The 27,900-nt window shown below is 30.4% G+C and overlaps 1 protein-coding gene across 1 annotated transcript in view; it reads left to right on the forward strand.

Moving 5' to 3' along the window:
* LOC145295960 (T-complex protein 1 subunit alpha-like) overlaps positions 1 to 25,656 on the forward strand; it is a 30,383-nt gene extending 4,727 nt beyond the window's left edge. Inside the window, exons 2-12 of the mRNA XM_080141867.1 lie at positions 4,877 to 4,962; positions 5,073 to 5,201; positions 8,505 to 8,602; positions 9,245 to 9,355; positions 9,967 to 10,148; positions 14,587 to 14,713; positions 20,302 to 20,477; positions 22,833 to 22,956; positions 23,573 to 23,765; positions 23,941 to 24,104; positions 25,218 to 25,656. Coding sequence (XP_079997993.1) covers positions 4,877 to 4,962; positions 5,073 to 5,201; positions 8,505 to 8,602; positions 9,245 to 9,355; positions 9,967 to 10,148; positions 14,587 to 14,713; positions 20,302 to 20,477; positions 22,833 to 22,956; positions 23,573 to 23,765; positions 23,941 to 24,104; positions 25,218 to 25,407 — 1,580 coding nt within the window. The 3' untranslated portion in view covers positions 25,408 to 25,656. The remainder of the gene's footprint in view (positions 1 to 4,876; positions 4,963 to 5,072; positions 5,202 to 8,504; positions 8,603 to 9,244; positions 9,356 to 9,966; positions 10,149 to 14,586; positions 14,714 to 20,301; positions 20,478 to 22,832; positions 22,957 to 23,572; positions 23,766 to 23,940; positions 24,105 to 25,217) is intronic.
* The last annotated feature ends 2,244 nt before the right edge of the window (positions 25,657 to 27,900 follow it).

Here is a 27,900-nt window from a genome sequence, read left to right on the forward strand (position 1 = left end):
AAATTTGGTTGAAAAAAAAAAAAACTTTATTTTTTTGATTTAAAAAAATTTGTTACAAGATAAGAACAATTTCGTACGATAGGGCGTTGTTTATTTTGGTTATTTTTATTTTTTTTATGATTTTATATTTAAATGTTTTCTTCAGTATTTTCCTTGAGTAGTGTTGTTACGCTTTGATAATCGGCAAAAGCAGGTGGTTGACTTCATGCTCCGAGCAAAGCTGAGCAGCCAGTTAGTTAAATCTGGTTCAAATTCTGCACAAGTACGCATTTTTGCACAATGTGATAAAATTTCAGAAAACAATCCAAAAGTGAACTCCTATTTATTTCCATATTTACTCCCAAAAAAAAACACTTTTTTTTCATTAGTATAAAATTTCCCTTTTCCTTCAAGATCCTCAAAAATCAAACAATTATACCTCATCCTACATTAGAATCGGATATTTTTTTCCTGAACACATTTGATTTTTTTATTTGTTTTTTTTTTTTTACAGGGTTGTTACCACTTATCAAGGTTCAAAGGTCACTCGAGAATAAGGATTAATGAGGGTACAAAGGTTACAGAGACAAAAGCGTAGTGATTGAATTTGGATAGAAATTCTTCTAGAATATTCCGATCGAATTAGTTGCTGCATAAAACCATTTCATATTCACCTGGATTTGAACAATGAAATAAAGCCATGGATTAGATAAAAGGCTATTTTTTCAAAGTTAAAGATTATAAGATTCCTAATGTAACTATAAGAACCAAATTACATTCCAAGTATAAATATGGCAATATTATGGGATGTGCTTTTAGCTGATCTGGAGATTTACGGTGTGAAATTTTGTAATTGTTTAAAACTATCAGTAGCAATGTTTGCAGTCAAAATTTTTTTTTTTTTTTTTTTTTTTTTCCATGGAAAATTTTGAGGCAATAAATTGCAAATGTTTTTTTTTTTTTATCTAAGAACTGGATGGTTTTGCAAAGTTTTCTACTTGAAATACTTAAAAACATTTAAAATAATAAACATTTCAGTTACAACTTGTTAACCTGAAGCAAAATCTTTCTCGTTCTTTCATAAAGATAGATTAACATGTTCATAATTTCAAGTTCAATGTAAACAAGTTCTTGTTGAGCTGTTCTCTTTCTACCCAATTTCCACCATCACTAATTATCACTGTTATCTCACCTAACACTCATTAACCTTTATCCTTGATGTTCTCCAGGCCTTTTTTTTTTTTTTTTTTTTTTTTTTACAAAGGCATCACCACATTATCAAGGCCCAGAGGCCACTCTAGGATAAGGGTTAAAGAGTGTACAGTAGAAGTTGGTCAATATAGTAATCATTAGTAATGAAAATTTGGTAAATTTAATAACTTATATGGAACGGCTCATCAAGAACTTATTTACTTTAGACTTGAACAAAACCATATTGTAGTCAGCCGGAAAGCAGGAAAACGGAAGACAATTCCACAGGCGTGCAGTTCTAAGAAAGAAGCTTTGTTCATGGAATCTACGTTTAGGTTTAGGCACAGATAAAGAGTGGGGGAAATTATTGATAGTGTTTACAGCTAGACGAGTGTTTCTTGTGAAAGTTTGGCGAGGGGGGACCATAGATTGAAGCTCAGTTGAACACTTTCCATGAAAATAACGATACATCAGAGACAAACTCGCAACATCTCTTCTGTGAGATAGAGGTTGCAAGGAGGAGAAAAGGACATCTCCTACGAGGCTACGAAGTCTATTTTGAACTCTATCAAGGCAGGACAAGTTCTTTCTAGCAGCTCCTGCCCAGATGTGGCAACAGTATTCCATCCTTGGACGTACCTGGCTCTTATATAGATAGAGAATAGCATCAGCAGTGAGATATCTACTGGATCGATAGAAAGATCCCACCATTTTTCCAGCGGCCTTGGCAACAGATTTGATATACGTGTTCCATTTAAGATCAGGAGTAATGGTCAAGCCCAGAAGCTTGTCAAAACTTGAGGCCTCCTGAAGACGAGAGCCATTCATTTCAATTGATGACAAATGTGGATTAGAATGTTGATGATGTAAAGAGAGAAGCTTGGTTTTAGATGCATTAAAAGTAACCAGCCACTCCTTTCCCCATTGTACTACGTGCTCAAGATCAGAGGAGAGAGAATTGGAGAGAACTTGCTCGTTTACTGTCTTAGATGTGCTACCATAAATGGTAGTGTCGTCAGCATAAATGTCTACAAATGATGTAAGGATATGATTTGGAAGATCATTAATGTAGATCAGGAAAAGAGTTGGGCCCAGGATGGATCCCTGAGGGACACCGGCATTAATATTGTGAGCTTCTGATTTTTGCCCCTCAACTACTACTCTTATGAATCTATCAGAAAGAAATGATTTAATAATTGAGAAGACTTTTCCAGCTATACCATAGCTAGCGATCTTATGAAGTAAACCTTTATGCCATACCCTATCAAAGGCTTTAGATATGTCAAGAGCAATTGCCCTAGAAAGATTGCCATCGTCGAGAGATTTGCTAATCCTATGCGATATAACTGTAAGGACATCTGCTGTAGATCTAGCAGAACGGAAACCATATTGAGTGTCACTAAGAAGGTTATTTTTGTTGAGATGTTTGATTACTTCTGTATTTAATACAGATTCTAGCAACTTACTCATGACGCACAGGAGACTTATTGGCCTGTACTGAGAGGGGGATGAGCGATCACCTGAATTCTTAAATACAGGGCATACTGATGAGATTTTCCAGGGAGATGGGAAACTATTCTCCTTAAGACAACGTTTAAACAGTTTTGTAAGTATGGGCGCTAGTTCAGGTTGAAGTTTTTTGAGTACTATGATTGGAATACCATCAGGGCCAGTTGCTTTACTGGAATCAAGGTTTTTGATTAGTTTGGCAACATCACGTACAGATATACGTATATCACATAGCGTGTTTTCTGATACAGCATTGATTCAAACTGTATAGTATAAAAACAAATGTCAATCAATTTATATTTTTACATGTGACCATAAAGAAATCAATTTGACTTTTTACTTGCAATTTAGAACTAGATCATAACTTGCTGAAAAATCAAGTCGGTCCATTTAAAGAAAGAAACATTTGAAATGCAAATACTAAATATTTATCCATGAAGTAAAATAATATTGGGGGGGGGGGGTTACAAGGCTGGTTGGCAAAAGACTTTTCTTTTTTTTCGTAATAGCTTACTTTTCATTAGCTTGTGTGGAGTCTAGGCTATTAAACTTTTGTGGTGGAGTCTCTTTCAGGCTTGATTTGTCTTGTAGTGATTCTAACTTCCTGTCCTTTTTTTATTATTACTAGTAAGGATACTCGGCATTGTACAGGTCCACAAATAATAAATAGAAAAAATGGAATTCTGTTTGGACACGCCTGCTATACTAAGGGTACTGAGCACTTTTTCATTACTATATGTTAATTCCATTGTGGGTAATGTCTATACACTCATCCCTACCCGATTATATGGAGGGTGGGGATTTGTTAACTGTACTTTTTTGTAATAATTTCATAAACTGATAAAAACACAAATGCAATCACCCTAAAAAAAAGTACCTGACTACCTCCCCACCATATTTATAGGGGAGAGGAGTAAACAAAAGATTAAGGGATACAGAGAGAAGAAACTATTCTCAGGATATTGGGCACTTTTTGATAACTATATACCGCTTTCTATCCCGTGTAAAGTGATGTTCTTAAATGCTGCCTCAATCTACAAATGATTTCTCTTTATGATTTGTTGTAATGGCCGTGTTAATTTGTGGGTGGTTATCTCAGCGGGGCCCGTAAATTTCAGATTTTTTTACATCACCTTGAAAGGTAGAGAAAAAAAACTTAAAAATAAAACAAACTGAAATTAATTCAATTAAAAAAATAAAATAGAAACTTTTTTTATGTTTTTAAGGCATAAAAATGACTGTTGATTACTTTTTGTTATTAGCAAAAGAAAAATAATGATCGTACTGGGTGTGAATATGAAAAGGGAACCCCATAAGCGTACATGCTATCTATTAGACTAACACTGTTACTATGTTCCCCCCCTCCCCCTACCAATAAAATGACATTTATACCACAAAGAATTGACAATTGTTTTCTAATTTTTACATATCATGCATCTGGATCCTTGTTTTTTCAGTCAATACCATATTCATCGTAGGTTGTTTTGTATTTTTTTTTTTTTTTTTTTTTTTTACTTTTAGCTAAACATACAAACACACGCATACACTAACAACTTTCCTTTTTATAAAAGAAAAGGAAGAAGGTTAGCTCCTTACATCAAGTAAAAATTAAAAATAATGGAATAAAAAAAACAATAATAGCTGATTAATAAAATGTCCTTTTTCCAAATTAATATACAAATTAAGTAACCTTACAACTGATATCATCTATTCATAAGCAGTTTATAAAAAAAGATCATAAGTCTATTGTGTAAATTTGAATTAACTTGAAATAGGACATTTTAATTTTACTGTTAGTGTGAGAAGCAAGCTCAACTTTTGCATTTTATTCATTTAGATTCAAATATTTCCTGCATATCAATTTGTGGTGCATGTTACTTAAGAAGGAGGGTAGATATGATTGCCAATGGATTATAAAGATGCGTTGATTAGGCCCACTTATGGAAAGTAATTCAGCTAATTTAATCGTATGACATTAGCAAAGATCTGAAGTTGGATTTCAATTGTGGCAATAATTCTTAGAGCCCTTGTATGCTGGTGTGGCCAGAAATTATCTTTTACCCTTGGTCTACTAAAGAACCATCTAACATAGGATGTATCAAGGATATATAACATCTGGGAAGGTGATCTTAAAAATGTAATTATTTTTTATGTTTATTTTGTGAAATCTAAAATGTTAATTTCTGTAATTTTTCAGTGATGGCTGCATGCGCCATTGCCAACATTGTGAAGAGCAGTCTTGGCCCTGTTGGTCTGGATAAGATGTTGGTTGACGACATTGGGGTAAGTGGATGTTTCACATTCCTTTAAAATATTCAAATATTTTTAAACATTTATTTTTGTCATTTTTTATTAAGAAACTTGTTAATGTTGGTAAAAATTTCTTTGTTTAGGACATCACCATTACTAACGATGGTGCAACGATTCTGAAACTGTTGGAAGTTGAACATCCTGCTGCCAAAATCCTTGTAGAATTGGCAGAATTGCAGGATAAAGAAGTTGGAGATGGGACAACAAGTGTAGTAAGTATTTGCTTTTAATGCTGCCTTTATTATCGACTTGACTGTTTCTTGCTTGGAAGTTTTCATTTTAATTTTTAATTCAAATATTTTTCATGATATTTTTTTTTTTAATTAAATTCATAACAAAAAAAAAAACAACAAACCAGAAAATGCTGATTACAAGATGAATACAAAAGAAAATACCATTAGTTTGATAAATTGTGAAACAATTCTGACTTAAGTTTTTTCTAAGTGAAGAAACCTAATATAAAAAATGAACAACTAAAAATTTAAAACTTTGAAGAATCTGTTGTATACATTTAAGTTTAGCAATGAAAACCACTAGCAAACATTTTTAATGATTTAATATTTTTTATGTATAAAACTTCAAGTTAAATTGTAATTTAAAAAGAAAATAGTCACTACAATTTAATTATATTTATAATGGGTAAATAATCCAAATATTAATTGGATCAAATTTATTTGAAGAAGTGGAACTACCAACAGATATTTTTTAAAGTTTTGTTTATTTGATATTTTTCATTTTTATATTAATATTACATGATTCAAGTTGCTCTCTCTTAAAGATATTATTTTAGTTTTTTAATTTTTGGAAGCGTAGTGGAGCTCTGAAACAATATTGTGCCTCAACAATATGTCTATTAAAAATGTTTTAACCTTCATAGTGTTTAGTTTTGCTTTGTAGCAAAAATAATGAAAATCCCTTTTCTTAATATCAGACTTTGTGTCTAGATGTTATTAATGATATATGCTTTTAAGTGGCACTTTTGATGGAGGGGAGGGGGTCCCAGGTATGCTGTTTCTTGGAACTTAAAGAACATTTTCCCAGTCCCGCTTTAATTTTTCACCCCGTTTATTCAATGCAATTAAAACAATCAGATGGTTCCATATAATAATCATTTTAATTAAATTTTTCCCTAAATGGTATGACACTAAACTGCCTCTTACATGCTTGTTGAAATGTGTTCATCTCATACACTTCACCAAGAAATGCATATTTAACTCTATTCGATCCAAACATGTCTCAGTTTTATTTTCTTTGCACTGTCAGCTGGAGTTGTAGATTGTGCCAACTGCTCTTTTGTAGGTGTAAGACATTTTCATCCCAAGAGGGCCATCTATTGGCCATGATGTCTATGGATTGAAGATTCTCTGGACTGAGTGATATATATCTTAAATTCCAACATAAAACTTTGGTTCTTGAACTGGATGTCAATTGGATAGGCTGATTCAATCTGATGATTGGTTATATCAAGGCCGTTCTCAGATCAAATTATCTTCTAGTAACTTTTTCCAAGCGATAACGATGTCTGTACTGCTTGCTTGTACTTGTAACATTCACCTGGGATGAAAATTGCGCCAGCTTCAATAGTGTTAACCGCATCGCTTGTTAAGGCTGTAAGGTTAATCTTAACAAAAATCCAAACGTTTTTACACTAGATATTCATCTGGCTGAACATGTATGTAAAACCTCATTTTTCTTTGGGTATCAGGTATACCATTTAGTTCTGTTGGATAAAATGAATGATCATTTTATGATTAATCAATTTTTTAAAACAATTTTTTTTTTTTTTTTTTTTTTTTTTTGTCCATCAAAACTTAACCAAGGAACTTTATTCAAACACCTACAGTAAACCGTTGCAACCACTTTTTCTAATAGAAAGATTTCTCTCTACAATTGTGGCACCCAAATCAGAAAAAAATCATCACCTGCAGCAACATGTTAATAGTGAAAGTATAGAAAAGAAAAATACTATTAAGAAAAATTACTCTCCACATGTCAGCAGTTTGGACAACATAAAAATGAAAATCTACAAAAATTGTGTAAAAAAAAAAAATAAATAAATAAATAAAAAAAAAGGCTTTGATTGGTCAAAATTCCACACGTGTTTTACTAAAACGTATAAGATGTCATGTATATCACTGCTGAATCAACACTGAACAAGATTAGGAAGAGTTTTTAAAAAGGTAATTTATACCATCAAAGATATTCCTTTTACAGAAGTGCAAAAAAAAAATCATTGAAACTGTTCTCTTAGCTCTGTTCTACTCAAGAGTAACACAACTGTGTCAAAACCTTTCTACTTCAGAATGCTAGAAATGTCATTCTAAAGCTGAATACAGGCAAAATTTCAACTTACGGAAGCTTTTAAAGGTTTCCATTCCTTCATTAAACAAGTCTCCTTAAAATTGTATCTACAGTAAAATCTATCCAAAACACCATTATCCTTCTAATCAAGAAAACCCTCTTGAGACACCTAAGAATCAACTTTTAATCTATGAAGACATCTAACACCAAAAGAGAGAATGCAAAATAAAGTGTTCACCTAAACAAAATCGGCATATTTCCATTTTCAGTGCAGAAACATCAAAATATACTGAATTTCATTTTAAACTTGGAAATTCATTGTTTTCTGATTTGCTGTCATTATTTACTGCATTACAAAGCAAGAAATTTTACAACTCTTGAATAAAATCATTCAAGTGTGGTTGCTCTACGATCAGTTGAGCATACAACAAATTCAACAATGTCAATATTATAATTTACTCCCTGTGTGTAGTAATAAACATAACTTTTTCCTGTCAAACAAGGGAATGATCTATTTGGTATATGTATGCAGTATGACAAAACATGGAAATGAAACCTGGCCAGTGAGAATTGAGGACATGTGTTGCATAGAGAGAAATGATATGCTGAATGTGTAATGTCAGTCTTAAAAACCTGGTTAGATATGATCTCTGAGATAATTAAATCTGAACAATATAGGAAGATGTGTACAGAACAGGAGACTTTGTTGGTATGATCACATTGAAAGAATAGATGAGTTTTTGGGTTTGTAGATGTAGAACAGTTGAGACAGTAGGGACAGATGAAGGAAAACCTGGAAGAAATGATAAGGATAGAATGGAGAAGTTGACCTGGTTAGAGATAGTTTAGTTTTGAAGTAAATTTCTGAAAGTGTCTAACATATGCCAACAATTGGATATGAAATTGAATATGATGATGGTTTAATACTTCCATAACTTTCATCACTTCTATCATCATGGCGGTTTACTCTTCAAAACCTTTAAATTGTTGATACATGTGTTCATCTTCTTGGATTCTGACTGTTTTGAAGATATATCAATATTTTGATTTGGAAATAATTCGGCTTTCTTCTGTCTGATTTTTTTCCATTCTGGTGGGATAAAAATAATTTTTTTATTAAAATGTTGCATTGATTTTAGATTGTATTTGAATGTAAATTGATATTTTGTAATATTTCTACATTGTAAAACAAACTTAAAAAAAATTTTTTTTAGGTAATTGTTGCTGGAGAGCTCTTGAAGAATGCTGACGAGTTGGTCAAAAGCAAAATCCATCCAACTACAATTATCAGTGGATACAGATTGGCTTGCAAGTAAGTTGAATTTTTTACTCTTCAAATTTTTCATTTTCTACAGGACAATTTTTAATTGTAGATTTGAAAATTAGGTTTTATCAAATTCTTTTAGTACTTAAATTTGAAACGTGTTATACAACTTGGCTTCATGAAGTGTCAAGTATTAAGTCTTTCTTCAGTTCTAATGCCTATTATTATCTCTTAGACATTTTGTATGATTATCAGTTGATACTGTAAATCGAAGCTTTGAAAACACATTAACATTATGTAATCCATATATTAGGCCTGCTGCATTTTGAATGAGAGCAAGATTTTTCATTGGATCGGTTGTTGATTCTAATCAGATAAGAAATTAAAATTTGTTCTACTTGTTTAGAGACCAATTACCAGATATTTTTAAATTTCTTTTAATTTAATTGGTTTCATGCACTTATTGAAATTACATGATAATTTATGTATCATTATGAAATAACTATTTTCTTTAAATTGTATTTTTTGTATTCAATAAAAGAAAATTGCTTCATCATTTTTGGAGTATCATCTATAAAAAAAATCTTTGATACAACATTGCTATGAGAAAATGCCAGTTTTCATATTTTTATTTATTACAAAAGTTATATTTAAAAAAATTTAATTTTTACTGTCACAATTGTCTTTCAGAGAGGCTTGTCGCTACATTCAAGAAAACCTGTGTGTTGGAACTGAGGAATTAGACAGTGAATGCATTGTAAATGCTGCCAAGACGAGTATGTCGAGCAAGTTGATTGGGGCGTATCCTTTTAAATTTTATACTGGACCATCATATATTTTTTAAAATCTTTTTTAAATATAATTTCTGTAAAAAAAAAAAATTCTTAGTCATATCTATGGTGAAATATTTCATTCTATTAAATATTTTACAAAAACTAAAACTTTATATTTTAGACTCTTTGTTTTGTATATATAAAAAAATCTCATTTATTCATTATTATTCAATAAATTCCTGGCCTGACAAATAGATGGCATCACTAATAACTGCTTTTTATAAAGTGTTAACCTTCAATAGGCACATGTCATAATTTGAGCCCAATATGATTCTTAGTTTATAAATTACAACTACTGTTGCAAATGTTCAAAACAATGGTGGGAGGGGGGCACTGAATTTAATTACTGTTCAAGTAAAGCAGTAGCTTGATAAGCATTACCAGCATTTTGATCTATTGTAAACATTGGTTTAGAAATGATATGGCGACTTTAAATTCATTTGTCAGGTCGCCCAAATTATGCAGTTATTGTGGAAAATATAAAACATTTAATATTTATTTTTGCTGGTTTTTCTCAAAGGAATATATTCCTATCAAGATTTTGCCGTTTTATGTTCCTTTACTCTCTCTCTCTCCCAGTGAAGCTGATTTCTTTTCCAAGATGGTCGTAGATGCTATAATGGCTGTCAAGGTGACCGACAGTAAAGGCAACTCTAGATATCCTGTAAAAGCTGTCAATGTCCTGAAAGCTCATGGACGTAGTAGTAAAGAAAGTATCCTGGTCAATGGTTATGCTTTAAACTGCACAATTGCTTCGAGAGGTACGAAACTATTTTTTATTAATTCTTGAACCTAATATCCTGAATCTTGATTTACTAAACATTTTATAATTATTGTATAATTTTATGATATATTTTTATCTTTCAATATTTTCGATTTTTATTGAAGTAGATTTTGGATCATTTCTTCAAATGTCAAATGACTTTTCATGGTGCTGATCATATTTATCTGTATTTGGTCTGTTGTATTGTTATCTTCATATATACTAAAATAGAAATGCCCCCCCCTTTTTTTAAATGACAGTATAGCTTCACAAACATTGCTTTAATACACAAATCGAAAATGGTCCTATTACATGTCAGTACTCAATGCATGTTTTATGGCTATTACCATTTGATTTTATTCGCTATCACAAATTGCTACATTGTTTCCGAACAGAGTAACTATTTAAACCAAGTCGAACGTGAAAGTAATGAACGTCCTCATTTTAATTTACTTCTGATAACAATTTCATTAGCTACTCAGACATAAACTTTCATTCTACATATTGCATTTTTCAAACACTATAAAATGAATTCATTTATAGTCAACATGACCACGAACACTCCCATTAGTTATTCCTTTCGATCAATTATGAATACTTATAACAAGAGTTAACAACATTTCTATAGAATCTTATCTTACATTGTTTACTGTTACATTGATCTTCACATAAACGCTTCCACTATCAATACCATCAACTTCATTTGTGTGTTTCACTAATCATGAGACAGACAAAAATGTGTGTTTTCTATTTCTTCTGTAAATACTACTATTAATGATTATTATTCGTCATGACTTTGGGGAGGGAAGCATATTTTTTCTAAGTTCGGTGTTAATACTTATTCCTTCTTGCGATGCCCTAATTTTTTTACCATAACAAGCACATCATAACATTTACCTTGGTATAGAAGGATTTCTCTTACCATTACAGAGAAAAACTGTGATTACCTGATGTCTTATTATTGCTTTGTTGCTACTAATATTATTCCTATAATACTAGACACCTACTACTACTAACAATAATAATAGTAATACTGCTGCTACTACAACTACTATATAATAATGTAACATCTTTGTTAATGTTATATAAACAAACTAAATATCTACATTGAAGCTGTTAGCAATGTACTATATTGAAGATGTTTACTCCCAACTATTTGTCTTTTTTACATAATTTTATATTCTTTTATTAGGAATGAAGTAAAGGTGTTCTCTGTGATATTGAAATCATGCTCTTTTTATAGAGGCTTTTGGAGAAAAATATATAATTTTTAAATAAATACAATTACACTAAATTAGGCTAATAATACATTCTACAGTTTACATATGGCTTAAATCCTACTAGAGGCTGCGGAAACATAGTTGAAAATGTTATATTTAAATTGTTGATATATTTGTAAAAGAGTACACTCAGCTAGATCCCACACTCATCCAAAATGAGATTTTTTTTTTTTTTTTTAAGGATTACCTGTTGGAACAAAAACAATTATTGCAGATTTTAGAGTGGGCAATTAGTTTATAGTCTTTTAAGAGTATATAGCCAAATGTTTTTAGTTGTGTATGCTTTTTGAGATAGAAGGGGTAAAAATAAATCTATTAACCCCACCACAAACCATAAGTCCAGGTGAACACAGTACCCTTAAATCCTTTCCTTAATCCTATCAGTAACCTCAAGTTCATACATGCACCCACCCTGAAAAAATAAAGAATACTTTACTTTTCAGATTTAACTAGAATGACTAAATGTCATTCAAGTGCTAGCTGATCAAAAAGTGACTGATCATTTTACATGAAACTTATGCATGAAACTGATCCCTTAATCTAAATTATAAAATAGTTTGTTGTACAGCATGCACCTTAGGCGGGAATATTAAATCCTCAGGCATTCTCCAGCTTTGCATGTGATGAAATTTACATTTGTATTACATTTTATATTTTTCTTTATATAAACTTGATTTTTGTGAAAATGTTTATAAATCTCTTAAGGTTAAAATGTAAAGTTTTATTTTCATATACTACTATTTTATTTTAACAAAAGCCATGTCCAACTTCTTTGTTAGTAAAATAAACAGTTAAAATAAAGAATTATTTTTTCAAGTTTCAAAGTTTATTTGAAAAAAAAAAGCATACTCATAAATTAAATAGTTTATTTATATCAGAAATTGTGTTTTTTAATGTTGCTGCTGCTATGACTACTTTTAATACTGCTATTATTATTATTATTATTATTATTATTATTATCTTTGTCATTTTCTGGGTCATTCTATGGCAACATTTTCGTTGCTTTTCTCTTGTTTTTAGGAGGAAACATATTTTCTTTTAATTATAATTATTCAATTATTGACTGGGCTCTAACTTCATAACTTACCAATTACTTACTAAAAACAAAACAAAATTACAAAGATTCTTGTTTTTGAAATGGTTTCAGGATTGATTAAAATGTTTCTTCATAAAATTTTTTTTATTCATTATTTTCCTTTATTGTGAGATCATACTTATTCTTTGTTATGCACACTTAACATTAACTAACATGCTTTTCAATATTTTCATTGGTGAGGGCCTCAATTCTTCAAGTACCGATCTCTTCATAGAATAAAACAGAATAAATTCAACTGAGTTTATAATAATATGTTAGGTAACCATAGTTTAACATATTTTTGAGGAAGGTGGGTCTTTCAACAAATCTTTTTTGGCTTCACATCATCTTTCCCCTGGGTAATGCCGATAATAATTTGTGCATATTTCTCATGAAGTTTCTTGGCGGTAGTAACCACAGGCGGACGCCAGTCGCAAGTGTACACTGTGGGTGTGTGCCCAGGAACGGATATCCTTGCCGCTGATTGTCAGCAGACGCAGAGGGATAGTCCGACCATGGAGCCGCCGATTATCGACAGTCGTTCCATGGGTTTGAAGACAGGTTGCCGCAAGTTCCTTGCAGACGCAGACTATCACCAGGCGCCGCTCATTCGGTGTTTCGATGGTTCGGCCATGCCTCTCGACATGATGCAGGGGTCTTTATCCACGAGGCTATCTCCCCACGTCCTCTACCCGGCTGGAAAAAACGTGTCGGTGGCCAGCTAAGAACGTGGCTCGGGACTATCAAAGCCGACGCTGAACTTATTTCGGGCCCGCTCATCTATGGCCTGTCTCGTTGGAGACGTGACTGGCTGTTGCTCACTCGGGATCTTGCCTCCGATCGCCGGGCTTGGGCCGCAGCGATACGAGATGTGCATCTTCATGAAGCCAACTCAACTCCTCCAGGGTGAATGTCGTTTCAAGTACAAGTAAGTAAGTAATGCCGATACATGGCTCTTACTAGAAAGATCAGCATTTGCAGGATACTGATCGCATACCTCAGATTTGTTATCAAAGGAACCTCTGTCAATCATAATTTTCAGATGTTCCTCTTCAGACCCATAGTTTTTATTTTTTAAATTTTTTTTTCATGGTTTTGTTAGTGTATGTAGGCTTATGTTAGTTGTAAATAAACTTTTAATTGTATTTTAGTTGTAAATAACTGTGCACTTTCACAATGTTGAATGTTAATCACTATTTGTAGTAAAAAGGCATGACATTTGAGAATCAGTATTTCTGACTAAGAATTAGTTTAGAAGAAAATGGTGCAGGGCAAAAATAAGTTTCTAGTATATTACTTCTACTGATCAACGATTTTTTGTGATAAGCAATATATATGGATAAAATCGTTAAGGAAATAATTATAGCAGCTAACTTGTTTTGTTAACATTTTATTTAATTTCTACTTATAAAAACAATATTTTGTTCACTATTATTAGTTTTTGACAAAAATTAATTTTCAATTACAAAATTCAAATTTTTGAGGAAAGCACATTTTCTTTAAATATGTATGTAAAAAAAATAAATAAAATAAAAAATTTGATTTTCTTTCCTTTTGAACTTAAAAAAAAATTAATTTTCTTTCTTTTTTAACTTTTAAACAAATAGTTGAAAAAACCTTCCAATCTTTACTGGATAAATTTTTATTATGACATTTTAATTTCTATTTATAAAAGAAATATATATTTCACTATTAAGTAGTTTGGGACAAAAACGTTTCTGTTATTAAATATGTATGTAAAAAAACAAAAAAACATATTTCCTTTAAATATTTGTAAAAAAAGAAACTTAACTGATTTTGACTTTGCATGTTTTCTTTTGAACTAATTCGTAGGAAAAAGTAATGATTCTCTGGTGTTTTACCTTATTTGTTTCCATGGCCTATTACTCTGAAACCAAGCATTTCCAGAACTATATGCATACATGCCATGATCCCAAAATTATGCCAGCAGTTTTCCAAATGCTGTATAGAAATTCCAATTTAATGGATTTTTTTCTTCAATTAAAATTGTTTCCTAATATAATATTATGTGTGATATAATTTTTTTTTATTTATTTATTTATTTATTTATTTTTTTTCAGCAATGCCAAGAATTATTGTTGGAGCCAAAATTGCTTGTCTCGATTTTGGTCTGAGAAAGGAAAAGATGAAACTTGGTGTGCAACTTCTTATTGAAGATCCTGAAAAACTTGAAAACATGAGAAAAAGGTATGTTTATTTGTATTTATTATTTATTTACATGGAATTGTCTAGGAATTGTTTTTTCTTTTTTTTTTTTTCCTTTTTAACTTTTGGATTTATAAATAAGCTAATAACTGCAAATACCAAATTAGCAAATAGGCTTATATATGTAGGGAGTGAAGACCAGTCATACAGTTATAGTGTAAACCTTGTATACAAGCTGGAATATTCTATTATATTTTAATTTCAGTACATATTTTATTAATAAAAAAATAATAAATAATTCACTATGTAAACCATACTTACATGGAGATTCTAATATAACATGTTTTCATACATTTCCTTTAGCTTGTTTCCAATCCTCTGAATGTTTCTTTTCCCATTATTTTGCTGTTCTCCTTTGTCATAGGTGAACAGTTATACGCATGGGAAACAATAAATTCTCTGCTAGAAAAAAATCTGGATGGATTAAATTTATAATCTTATCCTTTTTTATCTGCAAACATGAGCATTTTTCTAATATATTAAAACTTTACTCAAAACAAAGTCAAAATTCTTATAATTTGGACTTAAATTTTTCTGATCTTGTTGAAGCGTAAAGGAATTTCTTTAATAAGTGCTTATCTTAGAAAGATTAACCAACAGTCTCTTGTTTTTATTATTAACCATATTTGCTCACAAATAATACTTTATTAGCATTAAAATGAAAAGTGTGTGTTTTAGACAACACATCCAACTAGGATCACAAAGTATCTGTGCTTTTCTCAGGAGGAGAAATTTTCCCAGTCTGAGGTAATTTTATTTTTGTTTCCAATTCAGGATTCCTCTTTTTAGGGAACCTGATAATCTAATGTTAAAAAATGACCTTGTGTCTAACTTTGCATTCATTGGGAGGCAAGTAAAATTATTTTATTAGCTTTTTGAAAGGTTGCAAAAAAATATAAATTTCAAATTAGAACAGAAAGCTAACTTGACAAAAAAGCTTCCCTTATAGAGTTGTCTCCCTTGCATTGTTTTTTTTTTTTTAAATGAAAATACGCATGAGTATCGATCCTTTGTTCCATAAAACACTTTTTCACTAATGTTAACAATTAGCATAGATATCCCGAAAAATTGAGTCATAGGAAAGCCTTAAAAAATAGCTCAGTGAACCCTGGAGATTGAACTTTCTTTATGATCTATGGACCCACCCTCAAACCCACGGTTCAAATTCTTGCAATGCAGAGCTAACCTCTGTTTTCCTTAGTAGAGAAAAGGAAACATGTATTCAACACCCGAAGAAGGTCGCAGGGTACAGCGACCGAAACGTTGTGCTAATAACATCCAAGATGAGAATAATTGTCCGATTAATCAAAATAATACAAACAGAAAGCTATATTGTTATGGCACATGTAAATAAATGTCTATTCTCTTAACCTTCAAGAACCATAAGGTTGCATGGATCGGTTACAATAGCCCTTCCTACCAACATATTTGACTTGCATTCAAATATGTAAACATTTTTTGAAAGATCTTTTTTTTTTTTCCAAAATTTAATTAAAATTAAAAAAGTTTTTTAGTTTTTGTAATTTATCGTCATCCATGAAAGCATCATTTTGTCTTGTCATTTCTGTCCTCAATGAATTTCCCATTATTTTGCTGTTCTTCTTTGTCATAGGTGAACAGTTATACGCATGGGAAAAAGTAAATTCTCTGTAAAAAATCTGGATGGATTAAATTTATAATCTTATCCTTCTTTTTTCCAGATACAAACACGTTAGTAATGATTATAAGAGTTTTAATTTTAGTTTGGCCAATTGTTCTTATTTTTTACAGTGTAAAGAATTATAGAGTTCTGTCTGAACATGTTTATCTCTATTGAACCAAACAGTCTTGTTCTCTTATTTTTGTCATTAACCATAAATGCTCAAATACTTTATTAACATGAAAAGGACAATGTATTAGATAAATATTCATTTTAGCTAAGATTAAAATGTAGCATCTGTGCTCTTCTCATTAGAGAAGAAATCCTTGATTGAGATATTTATTTTTAATCCAGATTTTGTCTTTTCGGGTAGCTGGATATTCACCACATTAAAAAAAAAAAAGACTTGCTTTAACTTTGCTCATGTTTAGGATCACGTAAAATAGAGTAAAATATTCAGCATTAAAATTATATAAAGAAAATATATTAATTATTTCATGTACTCTTTTTTTCTTTTTTTTTTTTTTTTTTCTGAGATTTAAATGTTTTGAATCTCTCATGGACATTCAATCAGTTTTAACTTTTAATTGCTCTGTTTATGCAAAAGTTCAATTTTAGATGGCCTCTTAAATTTCAGAACTAATTTTTTTTATTATATTGAAAATAGTAGAAAATATTTGATTCTTGAACAGAATTCCCTCATATTAAAAAATAAAGAAAAATCCGTTTGATGTATGTACCCATGATGAAATGAAAATATATTCCAAAAATTATGTAAATTGATTATTTATTTTTATTTTTAAACAAGAAAAATCTTGTCCGCTATTTTGGAAACAATCTAAAAAGAAAAAAAAATGGAGATATAATTCAAATGTGTGCTATTTATATTGTAATGCCTATGAATTCACTTGATGATTTTCTTTATAATAATAAAACTACTTAACAAATTTGAGTGATTTTTGTTTTGGAATATGATTTTTTTTTGTTTCATCATGGTTTTGTACATCATACAGATTTTTCTTTATTTTTGTTTTTTAATGTAAAAGGAATTTAGGACAGGAATCAAATATTTTTCTCAATTTTTTTAAGTAAAACTTTGTAGAAATTTAATTTCCTTTTTGTCAAGAGGACTCTACCTGCCTTGGAACTGTTATCGGTATATTTCGGTATTAAACATGTCACATTATTGATTAAAACGTTCCCTGTTAAATTTAGAGAAATCATAGTCGCCGTCGATGCACAAGTGGTACTGCCATGGCTATTATCTCAGTCTATTAATACTAAATGTCAATTTACCAGGAATCGTCTTAAAGACATAAAGGCAATGGTAAATGATCTACATGACAAAGGACATATCAAGTTTAGATATGTAAATACAGCTGAAAATCCTGCAGATTTCGTCACAAGGGGTATTTCTGTGACTAAATTTATTAAAGAAAGGGAATTCTGGTTAAAGGGCCCACCTTGGTTACATGCAAGTGTTTTGGTTTGGCCTAATTATAATTTAGAGTGTCTCGGCGAATCTCAGTCGAAACCTGTTTGAGCATCGCAAAGATCTGTTAAAGACAAATATTATGATTTTGTTTGGTATTAATTACATTGTTTGGAGTTTTCTTTTTTCTCTTTTCTTTTTTAATTAGGAGAGTGTAGAAATTTTATTTTCCTTTTTCTCTATTTAACTCCCCTTCCTTTTTTTTCTCCGCTATTAGTGTCTTTCTACTCTCTCCATCCCTTTCCTTTCCTCCCTCTAATTGGTGTATTTTCTTCTCTTTCTCCCCTTTTCTCCCTCTCTCTCTCTGTATCTGGTGCTACTACTTCTTGCTGTGTCATGTGGGATTCGATTGGCTAAACCATTGAGTGCGCCATTTTAAAAACTGGAGCTGGGGAAGAAAAAAAAAAAAAAAGCACCAGAGCGGTGTTGGAACTAAAAAGCACCAGAGCGGTGTTGTGATGAACTGAAAGAACCAGAGCAGTTTTGCAACCTTTGAATTACACCAGAGCAGTGTTGCGACGTTTGAAATACAAGAAAGTAATATTAACCATCGAGATTATTAAACTTACCAAACAAATTCTGAACGGAATCGAAATCAGATAAAATTATAAATTTGAGAAACAAGCAAAACAGTCTGTTTTCAATTTCCCATGACAACAGTTGGAATTACTATTTTATTCGATAAAATAGTATCTAATATGTTATTTGTGGATGAATATTAATTCGATGTTAAATAACCGAAGAAATGGTTGATATGCCATGAAAAAAAAAGCAAAGTAAAAGAAATAAATTTTGGTAATAGATCCTCCATCGATTTATTTCTAGTAGTTAGAAGTCAGATAAACTCAATTGAAAACTGTTAATGATTTATGCATCTTAATTCTGCATTGAATAACAAAAAAGGGTAAGAAGTGCTGACGTGTTCCAACTACGCCAAATTTTTTTTTGTGAAAAGTATAATTGTTAAAAGTTCTTAAGAACCGCCAGAGGAACTGATTTGGCAACCCAGTCGAACTATACATTTCCTTTTCTATCATTCTTTCCTTTTCTATTTTTCTTTTTGATAAAATTTTATACCAGTTTACCTTGGTTTCTTTATTTTTTATTAATTTTTTTTTAGAACTCTTAATCTTGTGCAACGGGATAAAATTCGTTGAACGTAACAATAAAATTTCCGTTAACTTTTTAAGTAATAGTTTTATGATAGCTTATAATTTGTAAATGCCTTACGTCGTATACACTTTAAAGCTTTGAGTTGGATCAATTGATGATATAAATCACCCGCTTATAGATTACAGACTTAATTTTCTGCTTAAATTGAAGTCAATTGTTTTAATGGCAATTATTTTGATTCCCATTATTTTGCTGTCTTCTTTGTCCTAGATGAACAGTTATACGCATGGGAAACAGAAAATTCCCTGCTAGAAAAAAATCTGGGTGGATTAACTTTAAATCTCATCCTTTTTCTGGTGGGTACAAACAATTTTGTAATGAGAACTTTTCATGAATCCTAACTTCATTTCTATATTTAAATACAAACAAATTATTTTAAAATTCAGCTGTAAAAAAAAAAAATAATTCCATTAAAAATATTTCTTTGATTTAATATTTATTTTCATGATGTCGGTGTTTCATTTTAATTATTAGAAGCCAAATGTCATTATGAGTACTTTTTATTTTCATGGTAGAGAAGTCTTTATTATTGCTGTTCTTAAAAAAAAAACTTTTTTGAATAAATTATGTGCTGTAATTCATCAGAAAAAAATATGGTTCTAGTCCACAGTCCCTCGTATTAACAAAAATAAAGAAAAACTTGTCAACATAATTCAAACTTACTAAATTTATGTGGTAATGCCTATAAATTCCCATTAATCGCTTAAAAGTGATTTTGTTTATAAAATAAAACTATTTGATCAATTTACGTAATTTTTGGAATACATTTTTTAGTTATGGGTATTAACATTTTTTTCTTTGTTGTTGTTTTTTTATATCCCTCTGTATGAGGGAATTCTGGACAAATATGACAAAGTCGTTTGCCGGGGAGAGTACGTTGTTTGAATATTTTTGCAAAGCTATAAAATATGCAACAAAATTAAGTTTAAAACTTTTTAATGATTTTTTAAAAAATCCTGTAATTTGGCAGCTTCATCTGTGAAAGCATTGTCTTGTATCATTTGTTTCTTTCCCATTATTTTGCTGGTCTTCTTTATTGTAGATGAACAGTTATACGCATGGGAAACAATAAATTTCTTGTTAGAAATTAATCTGGATGGATTAACTTCATAATCTTATCCTTATTTTTCCTGCAAACATAATCTAATGAATTACATTTAGTGAAATTCATACTACTATCTAGAACTTCGTCTACTTTAATTTGTGAATTGCAAACTTTTTATAAATGTAATTCTTTGTTGATATGGTTTGAACATTTTTTTTCAGGGAATCTGACATCACGAAGGAGAGAATTGAAAAGATTTTGGCAACTGGTGCTAATGTAATTCTCGTTTCTGGTGGAATAGACGATCTTTGCCTTAAATATTTTGTAGAAGCTAAAGCTATGGCAGTAAGACGCTGCAAACAAGTTGACTTAAAAAGGATTGCTAAAGCAACGGGAGGTATGCATATACATATGCTTGATGAATGAACTGTTTCTATGGACTTTTTTCTTGCTATTAGTATATTTTTTCTACTACTAGTTAGCTCTGTATTTTTGTATTAATCACTGAAGTAAATACTGAGAAAATAGTTACAATGTAGCTATGAATTAGTTAAAAAAAAAAAAAAAAAAAAAAAAAATTAGTTATTGGACAGGTTCAATATTTTTCTTGATTCGGATACAATTGTTTTATAAATTCCCAACTCTGATATAATTACAGATTCTAAAATTGCCTCATCACTTAAAAGTAGTAGAATTTCATTATTATTGGGATGGGTAGGAGGTCTTTAAAATCTAGATATAATTTTATTTTTACTTTGACAAATTTTATTTTTTATGTATTGTATCTTAAGATTTTGATAAATTCAGTGTTAAATTTTTATTTATATTTTTCACTTATGCCATTTTTTCCTATTTATCCACACATTTTTATCTGCGCTACCCCCCCCCCTTTTTTTTTTTTTTCACTTTCTATAGAAAGTTTTTAAAAAGATTTATCAAAGATTAGGCTAAAATTTGTCTGGTTCTAATTAATCATCCCAGCATTCGTGTGTATATGTATATATGTTTATAAATATTACATTTTAATTCATGCAGATTTCTTAATATAGAGCCAATTCTCTATTGATTAATATCCAATACATAGTAATGATTTCAAAAGTTATAAAAAAAAATGATTTGGGTACCATCCACTAGAATCAAAAACAGAATGTTTAGCGTTCCAGCGTTAGTTGTTATTAATATCTTCAGCATTGTTACCATTTTAGCTACAAACAGATGGATTAAAGGACTTTGAGTCATGAATGTTTAATTTTGCACATATGCAAAAGTAACAGCAAGAGTAATGTTTTATTTGATTTACTCTGCCAAGGTCAACTGTTTTATTTTCAATTTTGAGCCCTTAGCAGCAATTTTTGCCAGCTAAAAAAAAACAAATCGAAAGTGTGCTACAGGTTCAAATTTCAATTCTGTAAACCAAATATTCAGAGAGGAGTTTAGTAGACATTTTGCACACACACCAACGAGGTCACATATATATATAAATATTTCTGTGTACTAGTATAGTATTATATTAGCATGCCATAAAATGCATTACAATTCAACTTTAAGTTCTCTAACTTTTCTTTTACTGGATACATGGCATTTAAGGTATTGCAGCATATTTATGTGCATTTACTGTAAATCATTTAAAAACTATTACTTTTTTGAGATTTTCATTAGCATATTTTGATTTCTTGCACAAAAATATACTTATATGGTAAATTTCATTGCTTAATCTTGTTTTAACAAAGATATAGTATTTTTACTGAAAAGGTAGTGTAAAAAATGTGACAAAACGCATATGGTCTTGAAGAGGGAAAATTATCCAAATATGTAAGGCACAAAAATAGTCCTAACTTCCTTATTTTTAGTTGGATTTAAAAAAATTAAAGATTCTTTGTTAGCTTATCAAGTTTTTTTTCTATGTATGCCATTATTGAGATATTTTAAACCATTTGAATTTTTTCATGTGAATTCTATATAATTCAACCATTTTTTCATTACATCAAATCGTGTTCTGCAGAGTCAAAAAAAATTTTTCTTCTACAAACCAAACCAAATGCCATGAATGTTTATATTTGAAGATATAAACAACTTGAAGCATAAATTTTTTTTCCAAAATTTTCTTTATTAAATTTTCTTTGTATTGAAAAGAAAATTGTACACATTAATTGCTGTGAAGAGTTTATCAGAAAAATTATTTTGTTTTCTAGATCAAATTTTTTTTGATATTTACATTTTTCAAGATTTATGTATATTCAGTTCTTGTTCAGAATTACCCCTATATTAAAAAACACAGATGAAGAAAAGGCTGTAATGATGTATGCGCCCATAAAAAACAAAAAAAAATTTTAAATAAGAAAATCAAATTTTATGAATATCTGAGGAGTAACTGTCTCACCTGCCATTTTGAAAAAAAAATTCACAAAACAAAGATAATTCAACAATAATTCATACTTGCAAGATCTACAAATTCCCATTAATTGCTTGATGATTTTCTTTATAAAATAAAACTACTCGATAGTTTTATGTGATCCTTTTTTTCTACATCGTACAGATTTTTTTTTTTTAATATGGAAAATTCTGTACAAGAACAGTTTATTCAAAGATGATATCAAATAACAAGTATTTTCTATTATTTAAACCTTCATATTTTATTTCTCGTATTTATAATGTCAGGTAATATCACCTTTAAAATCACCCCCCCCCCCCCAAATCATTTCATTGAATTTTAATTCGGCTTTTACTAAATGGCATTTTTATTTTTATTTAGCTACTCTGACTATGAATATGTCGAATTTGGAAGGTGAAGAGACTTTTGAAGCATCCCAGTTGGGTCATGCTGAACAAGTTTCCATGGAGAGAGTTTGTGATGATGAACTTATCGTCATTAAGGGGTTAGTTTTAAAAGTTTTTCCTCTCTTCCCTTTTTCTATTTTGGTAAACGAGAATTACCCTTCATTTTTATTTTTTTTTTCCTGAAATTTCTGCTAATCTTCCACGGGCTGTATTATCACCATTGTTAGTAAGAAGTTCTACACTCTTTAACATTTCTATTTCAGCTTACACTTTGAAACATTTTGTATGCTTATATGTATGTTCGTTCAATATTGAGGTTTAAACAAAAAGGCAAATGAGAATACCAGTGTTATGGTACTAAAGTAATAAGTTATTTTTCTCAGGTGATTTTTCTTTTAAGATGGTTATGTAAGAATGTTTCTATATTAGCAAACTATCAAACCAGATTAAGTATATGTTTTAGTTTTTTTTATAAATTGTATCAAAATCATAGCCAATAACATGGTACAACAATAATAAATGTAAATTACCTAGTCAGAATCTATTTATCAGCTTGATTGCTTTTAAATTAAATTTTTTGTATTTTTAATTCACCATATTAGATTTTAATTAAAAAGATTTGTGAAATGTTTTAGATTTGAAATGAGATAGAATTTAAAAATCCTCAATGATTTTTGTATTTATAATTTAAAATGTTTTTGTTTTTATCTTCAGACCCAAAGTTCATTCTGCTGCTTCTATCATCCTTCGTGGTGCCAATGACTACATGTGTGATGAAATGGAACGATCAGTACATGATGCCATGTGTGTTGTCAAACGTGTACTCGAATCTAAATCTGTTGTTCCTGGAGGTGGAGCTGTAGAAGCCGCGCTTTCTATATATTTAGAAAATTTTGCTACATCTTTGGTAAGTACATTACATACACACAATCATATGTTAAGTCAAAACAACTAATATTTATTTTACTTATTTGAAAATGAAGTGTTTTTAACAATTTTTTTCTTAAGATTGTAACTGTCACATAAAAATTGTATTCAATTTTTTATTTTTATTTATTTATTTATTTTTTTTAATTTTTAAGGGTTCCCGTGAACAGTTGGCAATTGCTGAATTTGCCCATTCCCTTTTGGTAATCCCTAAACAGTTGGCAGTGAATGCTGCACAAGACTCTACAGAATTGGTAGCCAAGCTGCGTGCTTATCATAATATGGCTCAAACAAAGCCAGAACATTTAGATCTTAAATGGTAAGAGATTCTTTGTTTATCATTTCTATTTCAACTTATTATGCATGTAGATTACCGTGTGTGTGTGTGTTCAATTTTGGAGATGTGACTGAATAATGTACATTTGTTGGGTGGGAGTAATGGCACGTAAAAAAATAAATAAAAAAAACTTGTGTTTTGTCAATTAGAATTGAAGCCAAAATATATAGCGTTCCAGCCTTATTCGTTAAGTTTGAAAAGTTTGCTAGAAATGACATCCTGACGTTAAAATTTGAGATGGTCACAAACAAATTCAGACTTTCAGTATAATAGATTTTACTAACTTCTGTCAAGTTACAGATCCATCCAGATTTAGGAATCAAATTTTGAAAAGAGATATTATTTTCTTACACACAGTGTTTTATTTTTTTCTATTATTGTAATAAAAATAAATTAATCAACATTTATTTCCCTGGGGTGTTTTTTTTTTCTTTGTATATTTTAATCACACAGAATACATGTTAAAATATTCTTTGCTATTGGGATTGATTGTTCCAATTAGCCGTAAATTGCAATTCATCAAATCACCCGTCCCTTAGTTTCTATCTATTACTCTCACTCTCTGTCGTATGACCCCCTCCTTCTTTTTCTTTTCCTGATGCTGACCTAAAATGCATTAAACATTTGTTATTGTTTTTCCTTTCCCTTTGTAAAACTCAGTCATGTTCTTCAAAGTGAATTTTCCTCCACAAAACAACCAAACCAAACTCCATGAATAAATATTTGAAGATATAACGAACTTGAAGCATTTAAACTTTTTCTAAAATTACTGGATTCAGCTTATTTTATAAGTTATCTACGGCTTATTGGAATAGTCCATTATAAAGAATAGGGAATATCACGACAGATATTAATCCATAACTGATTAAAAAAAAAAAACTTGCTACTTATCAGTTTCTTTATTTCATTGTTAGCTACTTTAAAATTGATTTTTTTTTTTTTTTTTTTTTTTTTTTTTTTTTCCCCAACATCTCCATTATACATTAAAAACCTATTTTTAATGTATGATGTTCCTTTAATCCTTATGATGTATTAAAAATAATAATAAAAAACAAATTACGAAATCTCTGAACACATTCTTTTTTTCTTTTTAAGGATTGGTTTGGACCTACACGAAGGCACTGTACGTGATAACAAGAAAGCAGGTGTATTGGAACCAGCCATGTCTAAGATTAAAGCTTTAAAATTTGCTACTGAGGCTGCTATTACTATTCTTCGAATTGATGACATGATTAAATTAAACCCTGAGCAGAAGGAACGTGACCCTCATGATGACTGTTGTTAATTGGTATGATCTGCCCCCCTCCCCTTCTCTCCTCACTGTCAATCTTTAGCAGTTGTGAGTCTGGCTTCTTTCCTCTCCCCCCCCCCCCCCCCCATCATACTTGCAACAACATTATCACTTCTGTCTGCATTAATTATACCGTTTGGTCACATCTGATCATTTTCCCTGCTTCAGTGTAAATTGATTTTGTCTCATTTTTATTTTCAGTTTTTTTTCACTTAAAATTAATAAAAAAAATCCAAGAACACATTTTTATTTGTTTTTTGTTGTTTTTTTTTTTTGTTTTTTTTTTTTCAAATCACTTGCACTCAAATTGTATGTGTGCATGTGCGTAGAAATACAATAAGAAAATCATAAGAAAAAAATTTATCACTGTGTGTATTAGTGATAGGACGATTCCAATATTTTTGCAGATTCCATACTAAACTCTCGATTCTGTATACATCTCTAAATGTGTTATTTTATCCCGATTACTATAAAAACACATCTTAAATGTGCATATATTTTCTCAGACGTAAAAGAACACACTTGGAAGTGGGTGATCTAGAGATTTTAATCTTACTGGAAGTTTAAATCAGTAAATTTTTATTATTACTACAAGAAGTGGAAGATGTTTCTTAAACCAGAATCAAATAAAAAGAAAATTAAAGGAATCGGTTTTGCCATCGGAAAATAGGCGCAAATTCCAATACTCCAAAAAGCTCAGATTTTTCCGATTCCAATTACTCATCCCCACACTTATATATGCACACACACATACACACACAGCATAATCATGTTGATACCGATTCTCATTAGATCACCAAAGTTAAACAATGTTGAGTCTGGCTAGTTTTTTAGTCGTCCTAGAACTTCCACTTGCGACTTGGGTGTGGTTGGAGATTGCGCAACTCTTGCCACAAAAAAAAAATTCCATATGCAGGAACCCTTGCAGTAGGTCTGTTAAGACTGAAGGAAGCCGTATATGTCTAAATTACATTTCTCTTAGTCTGTCTACTTTTTCTCAGACTGGGTTGATTTCATATCAACCTTTATTAGGTGCAGCAAACTTATGAAATCTGTTTAATGCACAGGAAGTATTAATACAAAACAACAAGCAAAAATTTAACAATATTCAACCATCAATTTAGTCTAAAAAAGATTCACACCGGCTTAAAATGACTTTGAATTTTGAACTTTGTCTTGAAAAAAAATGCTTTTACACAAAATAAAACAATGCAAACTCATAAAAAAAACTATAAATCAGTTGTGCCATGAGTGTGTGTGTGCATTAAGGGCACAACTGGTTTATACACACGATCTATCAGTTTTATTTTTCATTTTTCTATACTTGTAAACCAGTGCTCACACCCTCAACAATTACCAAAATGACATGGCCAGAATGAGAATCCATTACAAACAGCATTAGAGGTTGGAAATTGTTGTCAAGGGAAACATGGTTCAATAAATGTACAAAGCAGCTTTTGGTTCTATCACCAGATGATTGCTGTTACCAACCCAATCTGAGCATATCTGAGGGCTATCTATATCAACAGAGGATTACCAGACTTATTTATTCATAAATCAATTAAACAATGTACACAAAGTTAAAAATAAAATCTTTCAAATAAGAAACAAAAAAATATCACCAGGTAATTTGTTTCCCACTCTTGAAGATTGCAAAAAAAAAAAAAAAAAAATCTTTGCATTTTTTTTTTTTTTTTTGTCACAAATTAATTCTTTTAGTTTCTTAAAACTATTTTAATAAACCCATTTTGATCTTTGACCTTCAAGAAAATCTATCCTGTTTTAGAATTTAAAAAAAAAAAAAATCTGTAGTCTTTGAATTTGAATGACCTCCCTGCTTCCAGAGCAATAGAAATTCAATCCTCATTTTTAACCAATGTTTCGTGTTGATAGACTTTCCTCATTTTGATCAATTTAGAGTTTCTGTAGTTCTATATTTTGATTCAAGTCCAAACTTGTTGCAAAGATTTATTCTCGGTTTAATGAACTATTACCTATCACTTCAAAATTGTGTTTTTTCGTGCTGTTACCACTCTCTCCCTCTTCATTTTTTTTTTTTCTTTCAAAACACCCTGACAACACTCCTGGTGAACTTATCTGTAGGTAGACACTGATGTTAAATATTTAATGTGTTTTTACTAGAATAAATAGATACATTTCTGAACTTTATGTGTATCTAGCTCCTTGAGTGTTAAACATAAGACAATAGTCATATAGCTTTTTAGATCGAGTACATATGGTTTTGTATCATCAACATCATTTGGTGTAAATTGGCTATTTTAAGGGAATGTCTCAACAAGAACTTGTTTACATTGGACTTGAAGACAATCATGCTATAGTTAGCTGGAAAGTAGGCTAGTAGAACAGTTTCACAGGCAGTTCTAGGAAAGAAGCTTTGTTTATGGAATTTATGCTTAGATTTAGGCACAAATAATGGAAATCGTTGATAGTGGTTGTAGCTAGATGAGTGATTTTTGTTAAAGTTTG

This window comes from Euprymna scolopes, chromosome 16 (assembly GCF_053919585.1).
Source record: "Euprymna scolopes isolate OS-2025 chromosome 16, ASM5391958v1, whole genome shotgun sequence".
Taxonomy (NCBI): Eukaryota; Metazoa; Mollusca; class Cephalopoda; order Sepiida; family Sepiolidae; genus Euprymna; species Euprymna scolopes.